General features: G+C 37.5%; 3 protein-coding genes across 3 annotated transcripts; 2 read left to right on the forward strand and 1 right to left on the reverse strand.

Annotated features, from left to right (window-relative positions):
* The first annotated feature begins 321 nt into the window (after positions 1-321).
* Positions 322-4,655, forward strand: LOC134679902 (5'-AMP-activated protein kinase subunit beta-1). The gene is made up of 5 exons (XM_063538839.1): positions 322-722; positions 817-963; positions 1,518-1,649; positions 2,140-2,238; positions 2,564-4,655. The coding sequence occupies exons 1-5, from the start codon at positions 402-404 to the stop codon at positions 2,708-2,710; spliced, it is 846 nt and encodes a 281-aa protein (XP_063394909.1). The 5' UTR covers positions 322-401; the 3' UTR covers positions 2,711-4,655.
* A 2,992-nt stretch (positions 4,656-7,647) lies between these two features.
* Positions 7,648-17,885, reverse strand: LOC134679908 (UDP-galactose transporter senju). Its single transcript, XM_063538852.1, has 4 exons — positions 17,698-17,885; positions 17,370-17,493; positions 12,831-13,014; positions 7,648-11,208 (listed from the first exon to the last, which is right to left on the reverse strand). Exons 1-4 carry the CDS (start codon positions 17,777-17,779, stop codon positions 10,561-10,563), a joined length of 1,038 nt encoding a protein of 345 aa, XP_063394922.1. The 5' UTR covers positions 17,780-17,885; the 3' UTR covers positions 7,648-10,560.
* A 421-nt stretch (positions 17,886-18,306) lies between these two features.
* LOC134679917 (TBC1 domain family member 23) lies at positions 18,307-22,288 on the forward strand. The gene is made up of 2 exons (XM_063538864.1): positions 18,307-18,515; positions 18,768-22,288. Exons 1-2 carry the CDS (start codon positions 18,493-18,495, stop codon positions 20,770-20,772), a joined length of 2,028 nt encoding a protein of 675 aa, XP_063394934.1. The 5' UTR covers positions 18,307-18,492; the 3' UTR covers positions 20,773-22,288.
* The last annotated feature ends 356 nt before the right edge of the window (positions 22,289-22,644 follow it).

Here is a 22,644-nt window from a genome sequence, read left to right on the forward strand (position 1 = left end):
AGTACGTTTTGCTAAAAAGGACAAGGAAAGCCATATGGGAAAACAAGATGTTCTGTAATACGACGTTCTGACGTCTAAAACATTAACTTAAATAGCTTAAAAAAAAGGTTAGGTCCAAAACGTAGATTTGGGTTTTAATTGGTTAGTAAAATAATGTGAAATCCCCTTTTTAATACATAAAAAATGTTTTTTTTTATATGGCTTCAATGGCTTAGTTAACAAAATATTTCCTTAGCAAAATTCCTACAGCTTTCAGCATGTCAAACAGTTCTATAATGAAGTAGTGAGTCCAATTCGGACTGTTATTTTGATTGACAATGACGTTTTTGCTTTTAGTGCACTAAAATTTCTATTATTTCCTCAAATGTGAGGTTTAATTTGGTTAACTATTTATATACATAATGGGAAACGCAGGTAGTAATCATCCCAAAGAATGGCATAAAGATGCTGCAGCCAAACCAATAGGCGCTGGTCCTTCTTCCCCAACCAAAGAAGGCGAGGCTTTTACGTTTGACAAAAAGGTAGACGACGATCGAAGTGGCAGAGATGACGACAATAACATTGAGGATGGGGCTCCTTATTATACCAAGGCCGTGCCTGAGAGCGAGGAAGAATTCGGTGTTATGCGTGAACGATCGAACACGTTGACTGAAGGAAGTAAATCTACGGACGAATCGAAAGTATTGCCCACTGTGTTTAGATGGGAAGGTGGTGGTAAACAGGTACTTTTGCGATCAAATTTTGGTACATGTCTCTACATTACTGTAGAAAATATTTCATTTTAAGAACTTAAAGTATAATGATGATTACTTGTAGGTTTTCATTAGTGGAACATTTACTGACTGGAAGACAATTCCTATGGTGAAGAGTCATGGAGATTTTGTGACCATAATAGACCTCCCAGAAGGCGAACACCAGTACAAGTATTTTGTGGATGGAGAGTGGCGCAATGACCCTACAGTGGTGAGTAATAATTGGATATTGTTTAGTTTTGGTCAAAAGGGTAAGTATGGTATACAATACAGCTAAGTGTGACTGGTCTTCACATTGGGGCTTGTCTATACCTTGATTAATATGTATCGCAAGTTCATACTTTACTTACTTGTGTTTAGTGGCAACACTTACCCATAACAACTTCACAATTCTTTTGTATGTAGTAAAAAGAAAAAAGTAAATAAAGTTCAGTTTAATAAAAGAAAACTATAGTTGCCTAACATCATATCATATTTACTTGTTGTAATATTATATAGTATATCAATAACTTGATGAACAGTTTTTGTTGAACATTGATATCTATAAGCAAATTAAAACTAAAATAATGTATGGAAATAGTCATGTGACTTCATAGCATCTGTCATCAGGTGTTTCAGCCTTAAGGCGATACTTATTTGAACACCTTGCAGGTAGCCGCTTGGTGGCTAGGATTAATATCATCTTGGCTACACTCTCAGGACAGACACTACAATAAGCATTACTCAGAAGAATAATCAATTGCATAGTCCATTACGTGTTTTCAGAAATTAGTTGACAATGGCATGGGATCCAAGAATAACTTGGTAAAGGTGAAGTTGTCCGACTTTGAGGTGTTCCAAGCTCTGGCCAAGGACAGTGAAGGAGTACACAGCAGCGCCCAGACTGAGTATTCACAGGTAAATATTCATCTCATTCTCATTTTTTACGTAGAATATGCTCAATGACTGACTCTCGGAAAGTGCCTAGAAAAATTAGGTAGTATGGTTAGCCAAGGAAGTGGTCTACCACCATCATCTCATTGATAGAGTCATCATCTGACTGATAGAGTCGAAAAGTGGTAGACCACTTTCTTAGCTGACTGTACCTTATAGGCTTTATAATAATTAATTTTCGTTTTTCTGTCTTTGGTAAATTAATTTTTAATAAATTACTTCATTTATTTTGTACATATTTGTGTATTCATTACACATGAGCTGGGATAAGGTTTTTTTTTCCTTACTTATAAAATTGACATTGAAACAACTTGGACTCATTTTGTGGCGACTGGCGGGAGCATGCACAAAGCCGTGACGAGTGGCGAAAGACAGGGGAGGCCTTTGCCCAGCAGTGGGACACAATATATATTCGGCTTCGGCTATACAAAAAAAAATTGTTTGTTGATTTCAGGAAATTCCACAAGCTAAACCATGGGAGAAGGTATCAGGGCCACCAATATTGCCGCCTCACCTATTACAAGTCATATTGAACAAAGATACACCACTTTCAGTGAGTAGCAATGTCCTTATTTTTTACTGCACCTATCTGAATTTAATTTGGATATTTTGTTTAAATAATACATCATGCCTAAATGAAATACAGCCAGAGGGACCTAAATATAAAAAAGCCAAATTTTAGACATTGCCTCATGCTATAGATGCTATATATTTATTGACTACAATAAACTTGCTGCTAATTATCAAAACATAAACTTACCTCACTATTTTTATAGAGACTATTAAAAATATATTAATTATAGCATTTTTAGCATATACTTACATTAAAATACAGCATCCTCAATTTTCAACTCTCAGTGAAATGCACTTTTTTTCAGTGTGAACCAACTCTCCTACCAGAACCAAACCACGTGATGTTGAACCATCTATACGCGCTGTCAATCAAAGATGGAGTCATGGTCCTATCTGCGACCCATAGGTACAGGAAGAAATATGTTACCACCCTTCTGTATAAGCCAATATAGGTCACGGTGCCATGCTAGTTATAAAGGTGAAAGACCCACATAGACCGATCAATTTTGTTAGCAATATAATATAATCCCCTTCACTGCCGGCGGCCCGCTAGGAGGGTTCTCTGTTCTAGGCGATTTTTACATATGGGTTTTCCCGTGTAGGTTGCCAACGTCGAGCTGGTAGTGAATCCGTTAAGGCTTGGCCACATTTTGAGACCCGAACATCTAGGCGTCACAAGACGTCTGAGACGTTATACGCGTCTTGATAAGTCATGTGTAAGAAATTTGATCGTCAATGTGGGTCTAAGGTTGTAACCCTACCCTAGTACATGTATGTACAGGTATGTATAGTGGAACAATTTGACTTAAGACCGGAATAACAGTGTGAATAGAAGGCCCAAAGTTGGACCGACAATCTGGTTAAGATCGCAGAATAGCTGATATGATATTTTTATTTATTTAAAGTTTATCGTACAATGTACAAATGGGAGACTTGATGCCTAGAGGCATTCTCTACCAGTCAAATATTTATTTAGAACTACTTATTGCGAACAACTGAAGGACATAATAAACTACATATAAAATACACAAATAACAAGACTATTGATACAAGTGTGAACAGTAGGAAATTCGCAACGAGGGGCGATGGCAAATTTTAAAATACGACCGATAGGAGTGCTTTCCAATCGCCACGAGTTGCGAATTAGGTACCTATTCGCAACTGTATCATACGACGTTTTACAGTACATATGGCCCTTTAAATTTTCGACGTAGTTACGTAATGTGCTTATTATAGCACCCGGTGTCGTAATGTAGCACTTGGTGTGATGTGAAAATTATTAATATACTACTACATACCTATTTCATATACTTTTGTGTCAGAGTCAAATTGTTTGAATATACATGCCTTATCGATTTGTTCAGGAGTGTGCCTAGGTAAATATAATATTGTTATTTAGGTTTTAGCAACTAGACATTTACCCTTCACGCGAAATGTACTAACAGTATTCTTGTCATTGTTTTAGCGTTTTTGCATTGGCAAAAACTTAGCCACAGTTCGCTAATAAGTCATGAATAAAGCAATATTTAAAATAGATGGCTTGGTCGGACTTCCTCTAACCGAAATGGAGGAATTTAGGGTTATGTAAAACGCACATGCTATTTTTGTCCGTTTATCGCATTGGCAACGGGTGAAATGATTAACCGTTTGACTGCCAAGGGGCTATTCATAAATTACGTCATATAAAATTAGGAGGGGGGGGGGGGGGTCTGGACATCGGATGGTAGCATGACGTAGGAGGAAACGGGGTCATTCGAACATGATTTTGGATGTCATGTCAAAAATCGTCAAAAAACGATGACGTAATTTATGGACAGCCCCCAACGACGTCATTCCACGTCGACGAAGAAAGGTTATTGTGTCCAGTGTGTAGAGAAATACCGAAATATGCATAATGCTTAAATAAAATCTTACAGGTACGAGTATGCTGTTGTATGTAGCTTTGATTTCTAACTCGTAAGTTTTTATAAAAAATATTAGAAAGTCATATTTGTTGCTTATTGATCAGTGATAGACTCCGACCACGCTAGGTTTGCACTGAATGGGCGGCGACAATGTATGTAAATATCAAATAATTAACGCCATAGCTACTCGAAGCACCTGCCATAAAAACATAGCGTGGTCCGATTTCACTCATAGATAGATGGAAAATAATGGCTTGGAAAACGGTTTTATGTCGGCGTGATATGACGTCGTTTGTAGTTAAAAGGGTTAGCAAAATAAGGAAGTGATGTATATACATACATATAAAGACCATGAATAAAATTCCATTGTCAAAATATTAAGTGTGATGTGCCTCAACGAAGCCCAAATGATGTCTCCCAAGATAGTTTATAATGTAAGAAATTCTATTTAATGATTACTTACTTAAGTATGAAATAAATTATGCGCGTCGGTTTGCGTTTTGTGTATTGCTCCCATGTTTCACCCACAGATGTGCAAGTTGGGAAAAGTTTTCAAAAAGTTGGAACAGTTCTCGGTAATTTCAGGAAAAAATTACAGGAACGGAAACTTTCATTTTGGATATGGAATCGATCCCTAATTCCCCATACAAAAATATGTGATGTTTCCGAAACTTCTTGTATGAAATGAAAAAAAAAACAGGCAACTAATGTCCCATAGGTAAATATGTACCTACCTTAAATACTGCAGCGACCCTGTCAGTAGATAATTTTTAAGAAAAAAAAACCGACTTCCATGGGGGCCGATGAAATATTATTGTAGATGGTACACTATGTAGAAAAGGAGGTAAAACCACCCACTTTTCTACTAGTATTTCGCTTCTGTATAATGGCTCCTCTACAGGATAGGCCAACGCCGGCCACTCCAAGGGACGCAGCCATGCGGTAGAATGAGATAGCAATATCACTTGCTCCCTCTAACGCATAAATGCGTCCCTTGGAAGGTGCGAGTACTGGCGGCGCGCGCCCCGCGCGGTTTTGCCGGCGCCTCCTGGCGACCCCTGAGACACGCACTGTGCATGCCGCAAACGCGCCCACCGCCCGAGCCATCTCTCTAATAAATAATACCGGGTGTGGCCTGTAATATGAGCAAAAAATTTAACTGCAGGCTGTACTCCTCATACTGATCAACATTTGTTCAGCGACTTTTGAAAATAACTTGTAGTTTGATTTTTAATACACTTTAAAGGTTATTCAAAGACGCAATGTATTGCGAATTTTGTTATGTTTAAGGCTTGACAAGCAACGTCAATCACAATGATATGGCGTGCCGACGCCGACGGCGTCCATTGAAGATAATATTTATTTTGTATGAAAAATAGGGAGTATCAATACTTCATAATTTTTAAAAGTTGTTGATAAAAAGTGTCACCGTTTGAGGAGTACAATCTATGTTTTAATTATTTGCTCATGTTACAGGCCACACCCGGTATACTCACCCAGGTCCCGGATGCCGACTTATTCTCTGACAGGTTGGGGAAATTTATCATTGCCACCATGTCTGCTCTAAACCTTACCGAACTTGGTAGTTAATATAAAAATATTTACCTTTGTTTAAGGCTATGCCACTATTTGTATTTGTTTTCCAATCAGGCCGCGTAGCCAAGATGCCAATCGCTTACGCTCCGTAGCGATCGAAACGCAACTGTCACTGTCACACTAATATGGAAGAGTGATAGAGAGACATAATGCTTTTCGTTGTCGAAGCGATAGCGATTGTAACCTTGGCTAGGCCGGCTGCTTCCTAATTCTATTTGTTTTGTTTTCACTGTATTTGAGTTTTTACTTCTTTGAATTTATAATTTGTTAATGTGTCTTATCTTCTATTTTACCGTGTAAGCGAATTGGTAAACTACTGTAAGCTTATATGAGAGAAATAAATGGTATTGTATTGTATTGTATTGGAGTGGCCGGCGTTAGCCCATTGTGAAGAAGAGCCATGAGGGTCGTAGTTCTAGCCTAACCTAACCCACTCCTCAGATAGCAGTTCGGTTCTGTGCGGATCGCAGTTCGAACCTAATCAAACCCACTTTTCAAGTAGCATTTCGTTTCTGTAAGGCTCGCAGTTCTAACCTAACCTAATCCTTGTTCGGTTCTGTGAGGATCGCAGTTCAAACCTAACCTAACCCACTTAATGGCGCATGCCGTGCGGTGTACGGGGGTTTAAGCGGGAGGGGCTAGTAAGATTGGCATTATCGTACTTTATACCTACATTAATTTTATGGTAGGTAATCATAGTTGTTTATTTAGTTAAGGTATCATGGTGGTTTTCTGGGTCAAGGTCCGGGTCCGAGTCCGGGTCCGAGTCCGGATCCGAGTCCGGTTCCGAGTCCGGGTCCGAGTCCAGGTCCGGGTCCGAACCGGATTCGGGTATGAGTCCGAGTCCGGGTCCCAGTCCAAGTCAAAATCGAAATTCGTAATCACCAAACGTGTACCATGCGTCATTGAAGAGTTCTGTTCTGGTCATCATCAGCAGTTCCACATCATCAAATGCGACAGTTTTTAATGTAAATGCTTGATTTTATGATGAAAATACAAAAAAATCTATACGTATGCCTTTAATATTTGAGGAGTTCCCTCGATTCCTTATGGATCCCATCATCAGAACTCGAGCTTGACAAAAATGTGGCTTAAAAACTTAACTTGCTTAACAAACATAACGACGAGGATAAATCGCCAACCGTGAACTATGCGTCGTTGAAGAGTTCTGTTCTGATCATCATCAGCAGTTCCACTTTATCAAATGCAATAGTTTTTAATGAAAATGCTTGATTTTCTGATGTAAATACAAAAATCTCTATACGCATGCCTTTAAGATTTGAGGAGTTCCCTTGATTCCTCATGGATCCCATCATCAGAACTCGAGCTTGACAAAAATGTGGCTTAAAAACTTAACTTGCTTAACAAACATAACGAAGAGGACAAATCGCCAACCGTGAACTATGCGTCGTTAAAGAGTTCCGTTCTGATCATCATCAGCAGTTCCACTTCCTTCAAATGTCACTTTTTTGGGTGTATATGCTTGATTTGTTGATAAAAACCCAAAAATCACTATATGTATGCCTTTAAGATTTGAGGAGTTCCCTCGATTCCTCATGGATCCCATCATTAGAACTGGGTTTTGACAAAAACGGGACCAATCTGTATGCATATACATTCAATCAAAAAAAGAATTTTTAAAATCGATCTAGTAATGACGGAGATATGGAGTAACAAACAAAAAAAATAAAAAAAACAAAAAAAACATACAACCGAATTGATAACCTCCTTCTTTGAGATTTGGAAGTCGGTTAAAAAAGGCGAAGAGTTAACTTCCCATAGATAATTTGAATTTCGCGCCTCTTTCTGCTGAGAAGTTGGGCGTGTTTCAGTATAAAACTGAAAACGCACACATAAATGGCTATAGTACTTACGTAAATAATACTAAATTTATAAGTAGGTATTTGATAATATTTATTTAAAAAAGCTAATAACTCTAAACAAACAAAAGGAACACGTTACTTAAAGCATACGATAAAATTAATTCTGATACAGTTAATAAATAATTTTACATATGGTTTGGTTAAGTTTCAAATTATATTTCCATGTTACCCACAAATTAATATGTCCAACGAGTTGCAAAATTTAACAGATTTTGAATAAATCATGTAATTCATAAAGTGGACATGCAGTTTTGCGACAGTGTGTCTTTGAGGAACGTGGAAAATGTAGATGGTCAAGCAAATTTCGTCAGTAGAAAAAGGGGCGAAATTAAAATTGTCTATGACGATATCCCTTCGCGCCTACATTTTTTTCAAGTTTGCCGCCTTTGTCTACTGACAAGATCTGCTTGGCCATCTATAAACTATATAGGTATTTTAACATAACATTGGAAAGTTAACTCCTATCTACATGAGGCCTCTGGTATGCGACTTAATCGTTTGAACGCGACGCCTATCGTGCGCGGCGCGTCATCTTGAACCTTGTGGGAATGCACGAAGGTCGATATTGGGCTGTAGCCGCGCACGTCAGTTAACGTCTAAGCGCCACTTGCACCATCCCACAAACCCGGGGTCAACCGGTTTAACATGGAGTTACCATGGTTACAAAACTTACAAATACAATTTGACACTGGGTTAACGGTTTAACCGCTTAACCTCAGATTATTTGGATTGGTGCAAGTGGCCCTAAGGCGGTCAAAGGGTTAATAACTTCTTAGGTACGTATAATACTACTTAAGTAGCACGTATAATAATACTCCTTAAGTAAAAAATAAGTATACCTACTATATAGTATAGTACTAATAATAAAGTATTGCTTCTTTTTCATGTCACACTATCGAGATAAATATACCTACTGTCCATAATACATAATACTTATACTTACATGTAAGTTTGAGACTACTTCTAATACTGGCACAAGTATTAATTGAACTAATGAGTTACATATCTTTCCGTTTTATCTAGATCAGAGTTGTTCAAACTTAACCCACGAACGAACCCCTTTCCCAGGCAGTTTTTTAAAATGCGAGTGAGCCAGTCATCGTTATCTTGCCTTATTGCGAATATTAAGACCACAGCTGAACTCCCGGGGCTTCGTGTAGCGTACTTTGAGAAGCCCTGATGAGGAGTAACACTTTTCTGTAACATGAGTAAGGCGGTCTTCAAATTGGATGCGGATTCGCACGCCGGTCCGGTGTGCTGTGCGAGCGAGATGTAACATAGCGCTGTCACGCACATATACCGGAAAGAAGTGCAAATTCGCATCAGTATGATAACCGTGCAATGCGCACGAATTGGCATAGGGAATCCGGGAGACTTGCCCAGGTGAGGGACGAACGATTTTATAAAAAAAGTGCCTATATCCATATTATTTATTTATGAGCACTCCAAAATCTCCATAAGCGAATCAACATACATATTGTTTTCTAACGAAAACTTTAGATATACCTAAGTACTTAGCGAGAAATATTGAACTGTCCATAATGTCGTTAAATCATACTAAAATAAGCAGCAGTGGTACAGTTATTAATGTTATTATAATGGCCGTTATTCTTTTGTTTTCAAGTGTCATCTCATTACTAGGTATACCTCTCGCGTCGAATGATGGGATGGTCCATATGACAATATGTATTTACCGTATTTTTGTTACTAATGTAACATTAACGAAATAAATGAATATGCTAGACTTCCAAAAAATGTCTACGTGCAAACATTTTACGTGAGAAATACAACATATAAAAAAAAAACTGTTATATAGATAACAGATTTTTCATCACCATAATTATTTCGTTAGAATTACGTAATCACAGTAATCACACCACACCTATTTCAACTTAACATTTTGAAATAAAAATAATATTAATTTAGATCTTTACAAAACCAATATTGGCAATAGACAGGAGACAGCAAATAATCATTCAAATGAACAAATAAACATTTTTTAAATCTTTCATACGAAGGAACTGAAAAATATAATTGAACTTATAGTTAGTCAGTATCCAACGCAGATTTAAACCTTAAAGTTTTAATTAATTTCGAGATTAGGTACTTAATACTCACAAAAATGCAGAAAGCATGTTTAAACTCACTAAAATCGAATAATGTAATTAAATGCCTTAAAATGTATAGTTTCATGGAATAAAAAAAAATAGACAATTATTAAACCAAAATGCATGAGAAAATGAATATTAAAATGCATTACTTAGCGACGGCGTTTCATAATACATCCCGTCTTTCTATACCGTATGTACAGTCAGCTACGGAGATACCTGGACTATCAACCTTTCATGTGTGTGGTGGTCAAAAATTGTAGGTCCAAACCTCGGTTATTCTTAATAGAAAATAATGCAAAGATATAGCTAAAATCCGGTCAGGGTCCTTATCATACCTACACAGACAAGAGGTACCCGGGTCAAAAAGAAAACTGTGTTCGCGTCTTTCCTGTAGACATACACAAGAGTTAAGGGCTATAAAGGTTAATTTTCTTAGTTAACCCTTATCCACGTGAAAAGGTCCTCCTTTTATTTATAGAACTTTGATGAAATCATTCTTACATGCCCACAAGCTGTTAACTATTGCCCACAGGAGAGAAAACTAGCGTGTTCGCGCGAACTGTACATTTTTCTCTTCTGTGGGCAATAGTTAACAGCTTGTGGGCATGTAAGTACTGATTTTATCATAATTCCCTAAATAAAAGGAGGACCTTTTCACGTGGATAAGCGTTAAGAAGAAGGTACGGTATGTCGGCGGCTAGGTGTGACTCTTAACTAAGATCTAGAAATGCGAGGCCACGCTTTAAATATCACTGTTTAAAATTCGTCTCACTTTTAGAATTATAAAATACACAGTAGGTATAGGTAGCTACTGTTCAGTTCTGACTTCTTCTAGCAAGGGCTTTTGATCCTTCATAGGTTCATTCAGGATCGCATTATTCACTGGATTTTTCATATACATCCCCACCGCTACACTGACTAGACATATAGACGTCACTGTACCCCAAGTGATCAAAATATTAAACAATAAATAACAAACTACCGCTGTTATAACCAATTCTAGCGCACTAGCGTAAGTTTTCAATATAGAATTAAGATTCTTTAAGAAAAAGCTAGTCACTATACCTACAACGGCACTATTTACAATAATAAGTATCACAATAATATTAGCTAGCGAGCTAAAATCGTCAAAGACCGTATCTAGTTCGCCTTTAAGCATAAGTATGAAGAAATTACAGATTACCGAGTCTAGATACATAAACACGTTTTGTAAAAATATGTCTACGCTCGCGCCCTGCGTTTTTAGAAGATATTCGTTGTAAGTCCCGGCTAAGCATGAGCAGAAATTCTGGAAGTTGATGGATAGGAAGTAGATGTTGAATACTTGCGACCAGAGGTCGGTGTCTCCGGTCTTGGACTGGACTGAGGCAGCGTCGAAGTTCTTGAGTATGCAACCGAGGGTCAGGATGCCCAGGGACACCCATTGCATTAACGTCAGTTTCTTTTGGAACAGACACTGAAAGGAAAAGAATGGCAGATTAGAAGCAATTCAAGAGCAAGAACAGGGTTGTACAGTCAGCATTAAAAGCATCAATAACAATATTTTTTCAAATGATGATATTAATATTATACATTACCTATCCCTATTCTTCCCATCCCAGTCTCTGTTGGGAACTCGGTACTCGAAGTTGTTGACTCGTACATCTACCTAGGACAAGTAGTCCAATTAGGTAGGTCCAACTTCGAGAAGGAGGTCAACCGCCGAATCCAACTCGGTTGGGCAGCGTTCGGGAAACTACGTAATGTCTTTTCGTCCGACATACCTCAGTGCCTCAAGACGAAAGTCTTTAATCAATGTGTGTTACCAGCGATGACTTACGGCTCCGAAACGTGGTCTTTCACTATCGGCCTCATCTCAAAATTCAAAGTCGCTCAACGAGCTATGGAGAGGGCTATGCTCGGAGTTTTTCTGCGTGATCGAATCAGAAATGAGGAGATCCGTAGACGAACTAAAGTCACCGACATAGCTCACCGGATTAGCAAGCTGAAGTGGCAATGGGCAGGCCACATTGCGCGCAGAGAAGATGGCCGATGGGGTCGAAAAGTGCTCGAGTGGAGACCACGGACTAGCAAACGCAGCGTAGGACGTCCACCCACAAGATGGACGGACGACCTTGTTAAAGCCGCCGGAAGACGCTGGATGCGGGTGGCTTCCAACCGGTACGAATGGAGGTCCAAGGGGGAGGCCTATGTTCAGCAGTGGACGTCTTATGGCTGAGATGATGATGATGATGATGATCCCTATTCTTATGGGGGACAATCAAGTTGTTTGAAGACTGTTTCTATGTGCTGCGACCGCGTGGAAACATTAGTCCGCTGCCACAGAATAAATAATAGTACTAGGTACAGAAGACTCACTCTCTAACAAAACGCGTCTGTTAAGGCCTGGTCAAACAGCCGGCGCGACGCAGCGCCGCGTCCGCGCCGCGCGACCGTTACCGATGTCGCACGACACATGCTAACAGGTTACCGATGTCAAACAGACTGCGTCCCGCCGGTATCACGCCCCGCTTCTGTCGCGCCCCGTGTCGCGCGGCCCCTTGCGTCCACGCGGCGCGTGCGCAGCGCTGCGCCGCGCGGACGCGGCGGCCCGCCGCGTCGCGCAAGGTCACATCAGTCGGATCGGACGTTAGGCAGCGAGCGGTGCGCCGCGTTCCCGCGCGGCCGCGCCGCGTTCGCGCGCGCGATGAGGGCGTGTTGAGAGCGTGAGGCCGGCGCGATCTGCGCGCGCCCTGTTTGAACAGGCATCGCGTCGGCATCACGCAGCGCGGACGCGGCGCTGCGTCGCGCCGGCTGTTTGGCCAGGCCTTTACGATCAGCACAGATATGGCCGCTAGGTGGCGACAGCGCCACGCGCGGCTTATGGCTTTCCCCAAAATTGGGGTGCAAACGGATGTATACTTTTAGCTACCTGTAGCAAAGTGACGAAATCGCGGAGTGAGCCACGCCTGCCGCTGCCCTTCATACCTCTGGACTATTGACGTTCTTCAAACATCTGACCGCTCTTGGTAAACCTAACTGTCGTTAAATGTCCCAGAATGGGGGAAAAAGGCGTTTTTTGACTAAGTAGTAATCTACCTGGAAAAGTATAGCAGTGAGCACGACCCGGAACTGCAGTAGTATGTAGTACGAGGTCGGGTCGTAGTGCGAGAGGTTCACGAAGGCCAAGTTGTTGTAGAAGCAGTACAGCAGCGACGGGATAAAGTACAGCAGCAGCAACTTGTAGTTCAAGGCCACCGCTCGGAAAATGTGCGGTTTTTCACTGTAACAATGTTATCCAAAACTATTACTGTACTGTAAATACTAATTACTTGCTGATTAATATTTTTTACACCCGAAACTGTGCGTGAATGTTATAACTTAGGCTCCAGGCTGCTGCCCCTTTTTGCCCTAGGAACCCAAACTTCAAGGTCGCCAAATTAGTCAGGAGAAGAGCCAATCGCAGTAGAAATCATCAGTTTATAGTTTCGCAAAGCTATAAAAGTTAATTTTAGTTGTCTAATTTAGCTAAGTGTGTTTTGTTTTGCCTTGATGAGTCTCAATTGCGGGTACAAAGAGCCAGCGATCAGCGAGCCGCGTTTTTTCGACCCTCGCCTTAGGATAAAAACGATCCCTGTTGCGTATAATATAACCCAGATGCGTTTTTTGTTGGAGAAAATTTAACCATACTTGCTTTTGTAATAAAAATAGTTTATCCGTATAGGGAAAATACGAAAGTCCAATGATAAAATGTGAACTATCTGGCGTTGACAACTAGTTAGATAAACTAAAAGTAAGTACTTACTAAAACTGAAAATTTTCAATTTACTATACATATGTTAGGTACTATTGATTGTTATTTAATTCTAGTCTACATATTAAAAAGCGAAATAAAGCAGCAACAACATAGGTGTATGTTTTATTAGAATATACTTTGTAAATTTAATGTGCTTTTTAACCTAGTGGTTTAGTTACGTACCTACTTATCAAATTGCACACATTCGCTACAGTAATAGCTGATAGCAGGCTGGCAATTTACCATGTAATTATGTAATTTAAGTATATGGGCGTTGCCATGTTGCATTTACGCGGTTATTATACTGACTGATGCGAATTCGCACGCGTTTCGGTTTATGAGCGTGGCAGCGCTATGCGCGTATTATACTGATGTCAGACTTGCACATCGGATGTGAAGATCGCCTATGATGAATGATGATATTAAAAAATATTTGTGTTACAAACAGGAAGACGAGGTTTAAAGTAGGTTGGTGTATTCTGTGCCATCCTGTATATTCGGAAATATATTTATACATTACGTAATTATTTTTATTAAATGCTAGGGAAGCATAAGCATGTAGATTATCAGCACCAGTTCTAAGTTAAAAGCATTTTTTTTTAACCTACATACAGATGTTAGGGGTGTAAACTGCAAAATGCATTAATTTTTTAACAAAAATATAACTATTATATGGCTATGAATGTGTTCAATAGTTAGTAGAAAAGATAGTATCTTCATTGAATCTAATTGTCTCATGATAAATAAAAATTACTATCCCAAGCATGGGAAAAATAATGAAAAATTCTACCCAAATTGTCTACAGATACTTGTTATCAATAAATAATTACTTACAATACACTTCATTGCACCAAACGGAATTTGACATGAAAAGAAATGAAATCGAATGGAATTTAACAGGAAGCTCTATATATCTAAAGGTAAAATCTTGATGTTTCTACAAAATGTCTGAATTGGGTATGTAAATAACAAATTATTACTTCACCAACAACTTGATTCAAGGTTTGACTATCTAACATCAGAAATACAGTATTCATCACACATTAATATACATATACATCTAATCAAGAGTGGCATAATCATCTGGTGGTGAAAGTAGGTAGGTAGGTAGCTAGCTGCCTTTTTCTACTATGCACTACTATATGGAGATCCAAGGCACACAATACATTTATTTTTTTATTAAATATTTTACTTCCACTGTTTTAAAAATTAATTAAAGAAAATATATGTGGTGCATGCCGACTATATTAGTTGCTAGGTGGCAGAGAAACCCAGGATTATCCTGCAATAACCCAATTGAAATACTTATTGTAAGAATTTTCAATGAGAATCCTATTGGATGTTTCCTGTTGGATTAACTAGTCAACTGTCAGCTATTTAAGCTTATGTACTAAATACACAAACAAAACATGCTTGTAATGGGTGCTTTCAATGCAACAGTAATTATATTATTTGTAACTATATAAAGCACGGAAGAAAGAATGAGCGCGCCGCGCTCCGACGGGAAACGGCATGTGCCTGGATTAGTATGAGAACCTATGTCGCCAAAACGCTGTCACAAAAATTGGCCATATTTTCTTATTTCGAAAGGAATTATGAGCCCTTGCCCATCACAGTAATTTGAACTTTACAGTCAAGAAAATTATGTCAAAATTGCACTACGATTTTTATTTTTTGTAAAAATACACAAAACATTGACAAATTGTAATTTATGCTCTATCCCTTTTACACTTGCATGGTTTTTCCAAGAGTGAATGCGATAGGATAAAATATTCGACTATGAGGTTGACACATGCGATAGGGATGTGCATGATTCGGTGTGATATCGATAAACGCTTATTAATTATCAATGTACACGTAAACTATTCAGTTTTTTTTATACATATGTATTACTTTATTTTCGACGCTTAGGTACTTACCTACTTACTTATTAATAAAAAAAATCTCGTATTGAAAGTAATCACGCCACCAACCACGCATATAACTGTAAGCGAGTAGGTATATAATAAAAACTGTTACTCTTTAGCACACCCCAGAACAATATTGCTTTGTAATGACGCGAAATAATAACCTGCTAGCCAATTAGTGCTAACCCGTTGTGTACTTATAGTTTTTTTAAATAAATCAAATTTCTTACCCTCCCACCGCGATGCGTGTGTGCGAGCGTGAAAAATACGCGAGATGCGTATTTTTTACCTGCAATTAATATTCTCACTAGATGCGTGCGTAAAAAATACGCAAGTAAGTGTAAGTATTAGTTAATAAGTGTTCACAATACTTATTAACTAGCACGTTATTATTTTAAGGCAAAACAAAGCAATAATGTTGTGTCATACATCAATATGAATCTCCGATATAAGCTCGTAGGTATGCAAAATTATTAAAAAATGCTAATTATAAACAATGGAAATATTAACAATATTTTTTGCACTTAGACGGTTATCAACTTATCGCAATAATGCGGATATAAATGCCGCTCTGATGTACGAGCGAGATAGCACTATGCACGTTTTTACCGGAGCATGATGTGTACTCGCATCCAATGTGAAGAACGCTTCAAGATTTGTCCAAGCTTGTGGAGCGGGCTTTAAACTGGCCAGCAAATACCCGGCAGTAAAATTATGTGACAGCTTAAAACTGACACCTTACCTACTCATATTTAATAGAGAAAATTGACAAATATGTATGGATACTAGATACTATACTATAAGAAAAACTTAAAATCAAATAATCCATTGAATTGAAATAAATAAGTAAGAACATATTTTGTACCTACATAATATAAAATGTGCATAAGCGACGACTTTTTTGATATGATCATCCAGAGGCAAAACAAAACTAAATTATTAAGAACATGTATGAACATAAACAAACCGAACTGTGTATATTTATACGAACATCGACATCGATAACTCTTTTGATATGGTCCTCGCACTGTGGGCAAATAGCGCACCCGTACATGACTTTTACGCTAAGTAGATATCAACCTTATCTCATTTACATAAATCTCATTTTTGTACTAAACAATCCAAAAATCCTTGCGCAAACCGAAAATGTAAAAAATATTGAAATATTACATAAAATAATACTTACCGATGATATGAAATGCCTCCATATCTAATATTTTTTGTCCCGCTAGTGTTTTTACACTCCAAAATGGAGCAGCACGGCATATTCGTAATTATTTCTAATTTTTACTGGAATCGTTTTCACATCTGACATGTCAAAAGCGCCATGCTAAACTGTCACACGACTGACAATAGTCTGTGCTGAAAATGTATGCAGCTAACCATAATCTTGCCACACGCTATAGACATACGTTTCACTTCTATTACTTCTTTGTTTTGTGATATAAAGTTATGGTAATTTAGATAAATATATGTTACTTATAATAGCACCACCACCATTGATTGAAATACCAATATTTCAATGAATGAATTAGTAATGCAGTACATAGCATTTATTCTTCTAAGGCCATACACACAAAAATAGTAATAGTATTATAATCAATAATAGGGTATTAAATTGATTTGCTCTTCATCTATAATGGATAAATGTATATTATTTAAAGTTAATTATTTCTAAGGTAGAGCCATGGGCCTCGGAAGGATAACCATAGAGTCCATTTATAATTATATTAAAAAAAAATTGTTACATTATGCAGATATAATGGAGGAAATCTACGGAAAATAATATTTACCAAATCAGTATAATATAGCAGGTATTATAGAGACCCAATAAACACCTACAGAATATTTCCACGAATTATAGCCTCATAATAAAAGGGCTCTGTTCATATTTTTGAAGTACTAGTTTTGGGGGAAAATATACATGCAACATACTTTCGTCTATATGAGTAGAGTGAGGCGGAAGCCACAAGTTTGAGCAGCTCAGTCAGAAACACCACCAGGGTTGTGTTATACGAATATCCTCCTTTTGCATTCTTCGATGCAGTCACGAACACACCTGAAACGTAACACAAAACAAACATTCATGTTTGTAACAAAAAGTAAAACTCAATGCTCAATCGCCTATTGTCGTACAGTAGGTAAATACGAATTCCGGGAAAGAACAGAGGAAGTATGTATCGATAACGCTATGGCACATTAAGCCTCATGTTTTTGATAAGGACAAAATAGCCAACAACGAATAGTGTATAATGAAACTTACCTTGAAATACAAATAATATTATGTACAAAGCAAATATAATAAATCCCTCTTTATTGGGGAATAAGTTTTGGAGTGCTTTCATTTTAAGTCCATCACTTCCCGTTCACACACTGCAACTAACTACAAAAATTAAATTTAAATTATTTACAGATCCGGATTTTCCGAAATGAGTCGGAAACTCGCAACTCGCGAAGGAAACAAAAACAAACAAATGAGCAAGAAAGGAGATCTAGAGCGGTCCGAATTAAAGAATGGCCTCAACGAAAACTAAACTAAGCCAATGATAAACTTTTAATCTTATGAATGAAAAAAAAAACTGCAATTCAACAGAAATATATTACTTTATTAGGAATTATTTCTCGATAAATAAGGTTTCAAGAAGTTTGTGATATTACGATATTAGGATTATTAGGTAAACAAAATTCAGCTATCACTTAAATCTAGATTCCTTTAACATGTTTTGGACCGTGGTCATGTGACATGTGACAATGACATTTGTAGGTTAATTCAAGACATAGTTTTAACAGCCTTAAGTATCTCATTTTTTAAGCAAAAAATAATCGATTATCCTTTTTGATGACAGTTGGACACAGCTGACAATTTAGAACTGTCATACATGGCATTGATTTTATTGTTGTGTTGAAATCTATGGTTGAAATTTCCCAAAAATGAAATAAGTAGATTGTTCGTGAGCACAGGTGATATCTATCTAAATATTATAGTTTCCGAGAAGCAGTGGATCATCGGTGGCTGAAAAACAACAACAGTGATTTTGGCCTGCCTGTCACAATCACAATGGAAGAAGACGACAGCACTTGGTAAATAAATAGACGCAATTGGTTCTCGAATAACGCAGTTCTTTACTATTATAATTATGCTTAATATGATGCTAATACAATAAAGAAATTTATCTTTGCTTTAATTATCGGTATATCGAGTATGACCTAATTGATTAAGACTTATGTATGACTGCACGGCAAGACATTTCTTATCTTTTTCGCTTCCGTGACGCGATAGGCAGTAAACGCGTTAAATTAAAAGTGTTTAATTACATTACATTACATTTTCAGGTTGATTGAACTAGAGTCGGCGCTTCTAGATGGATGCTCTGCTCACGAAATAAACATGCTCACAAAAGGTAAAAAGATTCCAGAAAGTCTGCGTCCTGACGTGTGGCTCCTCTGTCTCAACTGCCAAGATGCTAGCAATCAGTTATTGCTCTTTGATGAAATCTTTGATTTGACCAATCAGAATGAACTGAGAGATGATGTGAAGAAGTTCGTAAAAAGTCTGGGTAATGATGATGATGACAAACTCTCAGTAATTTCTGATATTGAATCAATTATCACATTTTATTGCAAGTCCAAATCCATTCAATACACCTCCAATAATGGTTGGATTGAAATTTTATTGCCATTATTGAGTTTAAAATTACCAAGGGCAGATACATACAATTTGTTTGAAAAAGTGATAAATCTATACATTCCAAAAGGCTGTACCAAAAATGGTGTACCATTCCATATACTGCGATTGGTTTTACAATATCATGACCCGGAGCTGTGTTCATTCTTGGATACCAAGAGGATAACTCCCGAGCAGTACTGCCTGCCATGGCTCAGGTCTCTCTTTGCTGGAACATGCAGTCTGGATGTTGTCCTCTTCATGTGGGACTTGTATTTTCAGAGATCTGATCCCTTCTTCATTTTCTTCCTCTGTCTTATTATGATAATAAACTCCAGAGAACAACTGCTCCAAATGAAGAATGAAGACAAATCTGAAATCATAGAAACTATGAGCAGAATGCCCGCAGATTTGGAAGCGCCAGATGTTTCAGATTTTTGCTCATTAGCTCATTACTATTCCTTAAAAACACCAGTTTCATTCCGAGATGATGTCCTAGATGTATTGTTCTCAACAAACGGCCTTGAGATTAACTCTAAACTTTATTCCCAAGCCCTCTGTCTTCCAGTAGCAGTCCATGAACTGATAGAGAGTGCCACAGTAGATGCGTCAGACATTGATAGTGTTAAGTACTTCTTGGTTGATTGCCGGCCAGCAGAGCAATACAATGCTGGGCACTTATCTACTGCCTTCCATTTGGACTGCAATCTCATGCTCCAAGAACCTAATGCTTTCAATACTGCAGTACAAGGCTTACTCAATGCACAGAGACAGGCTCTGGCCGCTGGATCATTGGCAGCTGGTGAACATCTGTGTTTCGTTGGTTCTGGAAGGACAGAGGAGGATAGCTATGCACACATGGTGATAGCGTCATTCTTAAAGAGGAATACCAAATATATCTCAATGCTGGATGGTGGATTTGTAGCTATACATGACTACTTTGGTCCCCACATGACGGATTGTTTGGAAGAACACAACCCAGCCTCATGTCTAGTCTGTGCCCCGCAAAACAACAATGAAGGAGTTGAATCAAACCAAAGTAACACGAGAGACAATGCACCTGCTATACAGTTGTTTAGTAAACTTTCATCAGCAATGAAGGCTAAAAGCCAAGAAGTAAAAGGAAAGTTGATAGAATACATTGTGAATCCAAATGCTACTGCAGGCACAGGGGAATGGCATGTTTCTGCAAGCGACAGGAAAGAACAGAGGTACCGGAATGTTCCTCCAGTGTTCAGTATTAATGACGAAGATGATGATTCTCGTCCAGATTCTAGAAAGGAATTGACAGATTCAGATATTTTGGAAGAGACTGTGGACCTTAACACATTCCTAAAAGAGCACAATGTCGTAGATAATTTCTTGTGTCAAGAAGTTCTATTGAATGGTTACATGTATGACTCATGCCTAGTTGTTACCGAGACACATTTAATAGTTCTGCGAGACATTCCAAACAAGCGTGGCATGTACAAGGTGCTGTCTCGAAGGCCACTGTCGACCATTGTGAAGATAACGGCGAAAAAGCGGCACCCAGAACTAATTACATTCAAGTACGGCGTGCCCGACGGAGATAACTTGCTAATTAAGGATATGGATCGCTTTTTGATACCCAACGCTTCGTTGGCAACTAAAGTGGTGTCTAACCAGATAGTCCAACAGTTGGACAACAAATAAACCATTTGGATGTAGAATGATTCCTAAAGGTAATATAAATTCGCCTCAGTATTCGATTTCGAACCCAATTAGTGTATTATAAGCTTTATTGTTATTATTGTCCTTGCTGAGGAAAATCTAGAATTGGATCTAAATTTTATAAATTATTAAAGTATTCATAACTATTCGATAGTCTGCCTAACGAAATTTAGAGCACTTACTTACTTTTTTTATAAAAAAATTATGTTATTACATAATAAAACACTCACTTTGCTTTCATTTGCACATATTTTATGTTAATTTCTATTTTGAAACATAGCTAAGCTACGTATTTAATATTAAAACTAGTAACTAGTTTTAGTGCTTATGCTTAGTGCAAGTATATAAGTTCCTACTTCAGAATTAAACTTCAACCATTTTAAAGCATCGAAAATGGGTACATAGGAAACCATAGGTATTTTCGTTTTTATTGTTTTTAATTGTAGTTACCATTTTTGCATAGGTAAAACTATAATTTAAGTATGTGAATAATTAACTTGAATAACCCCTAAGTACCTATTAGGTTATTCTAACAATTTATAACAAGTCCTTGCAAGATTAAAAAAAAAATAGAGCGTTATGTGAATGAGAAATCAATAATTATTAAATTATTCAGTCCAATTATGCATTTATTTCGATGTGTCTATGTTATAAAAGAGTCTGATTGTGAATATTTTTTATACTAGTACTTATTATAGCTAGTTCTCTTAGCTGGGCTTTAGTTTCTTTTTTAAATAGGTATATTGTATATTTAACTGTACACACCTAATTTAAGCCAATATCTTGCGTCTACAATTCCAATTTTGCACAACTGTATTATCTATCTTCTATATATAATACCTATCTTTTATGTTAGAAGTTGTAACAATTTTAGCACATGTTTCTTGAAATTACATGCTTTGTTATCACGAATACCGATAATAATCTTTGAGCTAGCACTTCTACAATAAACCTTTATGTATCTATTAGATATAGGTAATATCTAGGTATAAATATATCTATTTAATTACCTACCTATAATATAGTCCCTATATTATTGTCAAGGGTCAGACATACAACCGTACATGAGATAATAACAAAAAAAATCGAGTTAGACTCATTACAAATTATGATTTGGTATGCGTAGTGTGAGTTGTCGTGCCCATAGATGGCGTTACAACTCTGTCAAAGTAACATTCATGATTTTAAGTGAGCCTAAAAGTGAGGTTTGTATTAGCAGGTATTACTCTATTAGCTACCAACTACCAATGACGTTGGCGTGAGTATAACATTTTTGCATATTAGATAATGGCAGTAAACCATCGCAGTCAATTATTCAAATGCTTTTAAATGCGAATTACTAGCAAATGTACAAGTGTTATTGTATTGGAAATTCTTTTGTTATGTAGAAAAATGGTCTATGTTAGAAAATATAGCACACCTACACTATGATACGAACTATGTACATAATTATTAGGTACATTTTTAATTATTCAATAAATTATTCTTGCGTTACTGAGTTTAGACTTTTCATGTAACTACATTATGAACCCTATTTATTTTTATTAACTATGTTTGTTATCATGTTTTTAGTTAGCGCCAATAGCACCATCCTACTAACCCGGGGTTAGCCGATTAAACGGTTAACCCAGTGTCAAATTGTTCTCTTGTGTGTAGCCACGGTAAATCCAGGTTCCTTTATTACACATAATCGCAGTTCAATCCGGGTGCTGTGTGAAAGAAGATAGGTAAGTAATATGGTATTCAAACTTTACCGGTCGCCGTAGTAAGACCTAGGAATTACCATATCGGTGTTGGTAAAAGCCCGAAGTAAACTAGTAAAATTTAACATTTCGGGCTTTTACCGATCGGTTT

The sequence above is a fragment of the Cydia fagiglandana genome, chromosome 1 (genome assembly GCF_963556715.1).
Source record: "Cydia fagiglandana chromosome 1, ilCydFagi1.1, whole genome shotgun sequence".
Classification (NCBI taxonomy): Eukaryota; Metazoa; Arthropoda; class Insecta; order Lepidoptera; family Tortricidae; genus Cydia; species Cydia fagiglandana.

Coding starts and splice junctions, on each gene's coding strand:
- LOC134679902 (XM_063538839.1), top strand. CDS start 402: ATGGGAAACGCAGGTAGTAATCATCCCAAAGAATGGCATAAAGATGCT. Junction 723..816: donor GGGAAGGTGGTGGTAAACAG/GTACTTTTGCGA, acceptor GATTACTTGTAG/GTTTTCATTAGTGGAACATT. Junction 1,650..2,139: donor CCCAGACTGAGTATTCACAG/GTAAATATTCAT, acceptor TGTTGATTTCAG/GAAATTCCACAAGCTAAACC.
- LOC134679908 (XM_063538852.1), bottom strand. CDS start 17,779: ATGAAAGCACTCCAAAACTTATTCCCCAATAAAGAGGGATTTATTATA. Junction 13,015..17,369: donor CTCTACTCATATAGACGAAA/GTATGTTGCATG, acceptor ACATTGTTACAG/TGAAAAACCGCACATTTTCC. Junction 11,209..12,830: donor TCACTGCTATACTTTTCCAG/GTAGATTACTAC, acceptor TTTTCCTTTCAG/TGTCTGTTCCAAAAGAAACT.
- LOC134679917 (XM_063538864.1), top strand. CDS start 18,493: ATGGAAGAAGACGACAGCACTTG. Junction 18,516..18,767: donor GAAGAAGACGACAGCACTTG/GTAAATAAATAG, acceptor TTACATTTTCAG/GTTGATTGAACTAGAGTCGG.